This window comes from Carya illinoinensis, chromosome 5 (assembly GCF_018687715.1).
Source record: "Carya illinoinensis cultivar Pawnee chromosome 5, C.illinoinensisPawnee_v1, whole genome shotgun sequence".
NCBI classification, from domain to species: domain Eukaryota; kingdom Viridiplantae; phylum Streptophyta; class Magnoliopsida; order Fagales; family Juglandaceae; genus Carya; species Carya illinoinensis.
This window is the reverse complement of record NC_056756.1, coordinates 48180666-48183016: the sequence shown is the minus strand read 5'-3', so window position 1 is coordinate 48183016 and position 2351 is coordinate 48180666. Positions and strand designations below refer to the sequence as shown.

Genomic DNA, 2351 nt, shown 5'->3' with positions numbered 1-2351 from the left:
CTACTTATCAAAAAACTTGGCATATATATGTATGCCTTGTGATATTCAATGGCTTTTTCCCAATTCTGTTCATAGGCTTTTTTGACTGTTGCTTTGGTCTGTTTGTGGGCTATTGTTTTTTCTCAGGACTAATTCCCAATTCTATTCATAGGCTATTGTTAATTCTTAGTGAAAGTATTATTAATACTAAATACAGTTATACTAAACTGCATTATAAAAACTGCATTATATCAATGCATGAATAAACTGCATTATAAAAACTGCATTATATCAATGCATTCCTGAACTAGTTAAAGGTTTTTCTATAATTTGTTGCTACCAACACCAAACTCTTTGATCATTATTAAATAATGATACACCACACTAATGAGCGATGAGCAATAACACTTACCCACACTTACCCACATGATTCTTTAAAGGATCTTTTTCCCAATTTACCAATTTTTAACCTTTAGGTATTTTTCGTAGATGGACAAGAGTTGGATGAAAATCACTGATAGATTTCGATCCAGTGAATATGCGACAGGCGTTAAAGATTTCATTACTTTGGCTCAATCTCATTCTACAAGTGATGAAATCCGGTGTCCATGTACCCTATGTTTAAATAATTATTTCCTACCTATAAGTCAGGTAGAGAGACATCTATTCATTAAAGGTATTGAACCAACTTACACAACATGGATATTTCACGGCGAGGAGGAAGATTTACCTTTTATTGATGATGACGATCTTCATGATCCCGAACAAGCTGATCCCTACATTGATGACATTGATGTTATGTTACAAGACATTCAGGCAGGGAATTTCCCTAATGTTCCTTCACCCGAGTCATTCTATGCCGGGGGTTCAACCTCAGTCAGAAGTGAATCAACCATGAATTTTGACCAGTTGTTGGTTGATTCACAGCGTCCTCTTTATGAAGGTTGTTCCAAGTATTCTAAACTTTCATTTTCAGTTAAGTTGCTGCACATTAAAACACTTGGTGGCTGGAGTGTAAAGTCATTTGACATGCTTCTTCAAGTACTACAGTCAACTTTTTCGAATGCTCTTTTACCGAAATCATATCAAGAGGCACGGAACTTAAAGCGAGGCCTGGGATTTTCTTACACAAAAATACATGCTTGTCCAAATGATTGCATACTTTATTGGAGGGAAAATGCAAAGAAACAAGAGTGCCCTAAATGTAAGTCATCAAGATGGATATTTAGTAATAATAAGCAATGACAAATTCCTCAAAAGGTTCTACGACATTTTCCGTTAAAGCCAAGGTTGCAAAGATTGTTTATGTCACGTAAAACAGCAGCTAATATGAGGTGGCATAGGGATCAGCGTGTCAATGAGGAAGGTATTCAAAGGCATCCTGCTGACTCTAAGGTCTGGAAGGCATTTGATCAAGAACATACTTGGTTTGCAGAAGATCCTCGAAATGTACGGCTTGGTTTAGCCAGTGACGACTTCAACCCCTTCAATAATTTGGCAAAGCCTTACAGTATATGGCCAGTGATTTTGGTGCCTTACAACTTGCCCCCGTGGCTATGCATGAAAGATCCATTTTTCATCACCTCATTGTTGATTCCTGGACCAAGGTCTCCAGGAAATGATATCGATGTTTATTTGCAGCCTCTAATAGATGAACTATTAGATCTATGGGAAAATGGTGTCGATACATACGATGCCAAGGCCACAGAGACTTTTCGATTGCATGCAGCTTTAATGTGGACAATTAACGACTTCCCTGCTTACGGAAATCTCTCTGGGTGGAGCACTAAGGGGAAGATGGCATGTCCATCGTGCGAGCAAGAAACAGATTCGCTGTAGTTGAAATACAGCTGAAAACATTGTTACATGGGTCATCGCCGATTCTTACCCCTGGGCCACATTTGGAGAAAGAAAAAGAGTATTTTTAATGGCAGCGCAGAGCATCGTGGCCCACCTCAGCAGTTGTCAGGAGAAGATATACTTAATCAACTGCAGAATATTCCAGATACTAATTTTGGCAAATCTACAAATAAGAGAAAGCGTACCACTGATGAGTTAAATTGGACCAAAAGAAGTATCTTTTTCCAATTGCCGTATTGGTCAACTCTAAAGCTTAGACATAACCTTGATGTAATGCACATTGAGAAGAACATATGTGACAACATCTTAGGAACTTTGATGAATATTGCTGGGAAAACTAAAGATCATGTCAATGCACGTCGTGACCTTTCCAATCTCAATATAAGAAAAGAGTTACACTTGATCCAGGATGGACAACGTGTGAGTATGCCACATGCATGTTACACCTTGTATGGAGCTGAGAGGGTAGGTTTTTGTAAATGGTTGAATGATGTCAAATTCCCAGATGGCTT

At 38.2% G+C, this 2351-nt stretch overlaps 1 protein-coding gene across 1 annotated transcript; it reads left to right on the top strand.

Moving 5' to 3' along the window:
* Window positions 1-468: 468 nt before the first annotated feature.
* On the top strand, window positions 469-1818 carry LOC122310441. The gene is made up of 2 exons (XM_043124316.1): window positions 469-1183; window positions 1301-1818. Exons 1-2 carry the CDS (start codon window positions 469-471, stop codon window positions 1816-1818), a joined length of 1233 nt encoding a protein of 410 aa, XP_042980250.1.
* The last annotated feature ends 533 nt before the right edge of the window (window positions 1819-2351 follow it).

Bases quoted from the DNA above. Each gene is read 5' to 3' on its own strand.
- LOC122310441 (XM_043124316.1), top strand. From the start codon at position 469: ATGGACAAGAGTTGGATGAAAATCACTGATAGATTTCGATCCAGTGAA. The intron at 1,184-1,300 runs GTAAGTCATCAA...CACGTAAAACAG, and splicing joins GAAACAAGAGTGCCCTAAAT to CAGCTAATATGAGGTGGCAT.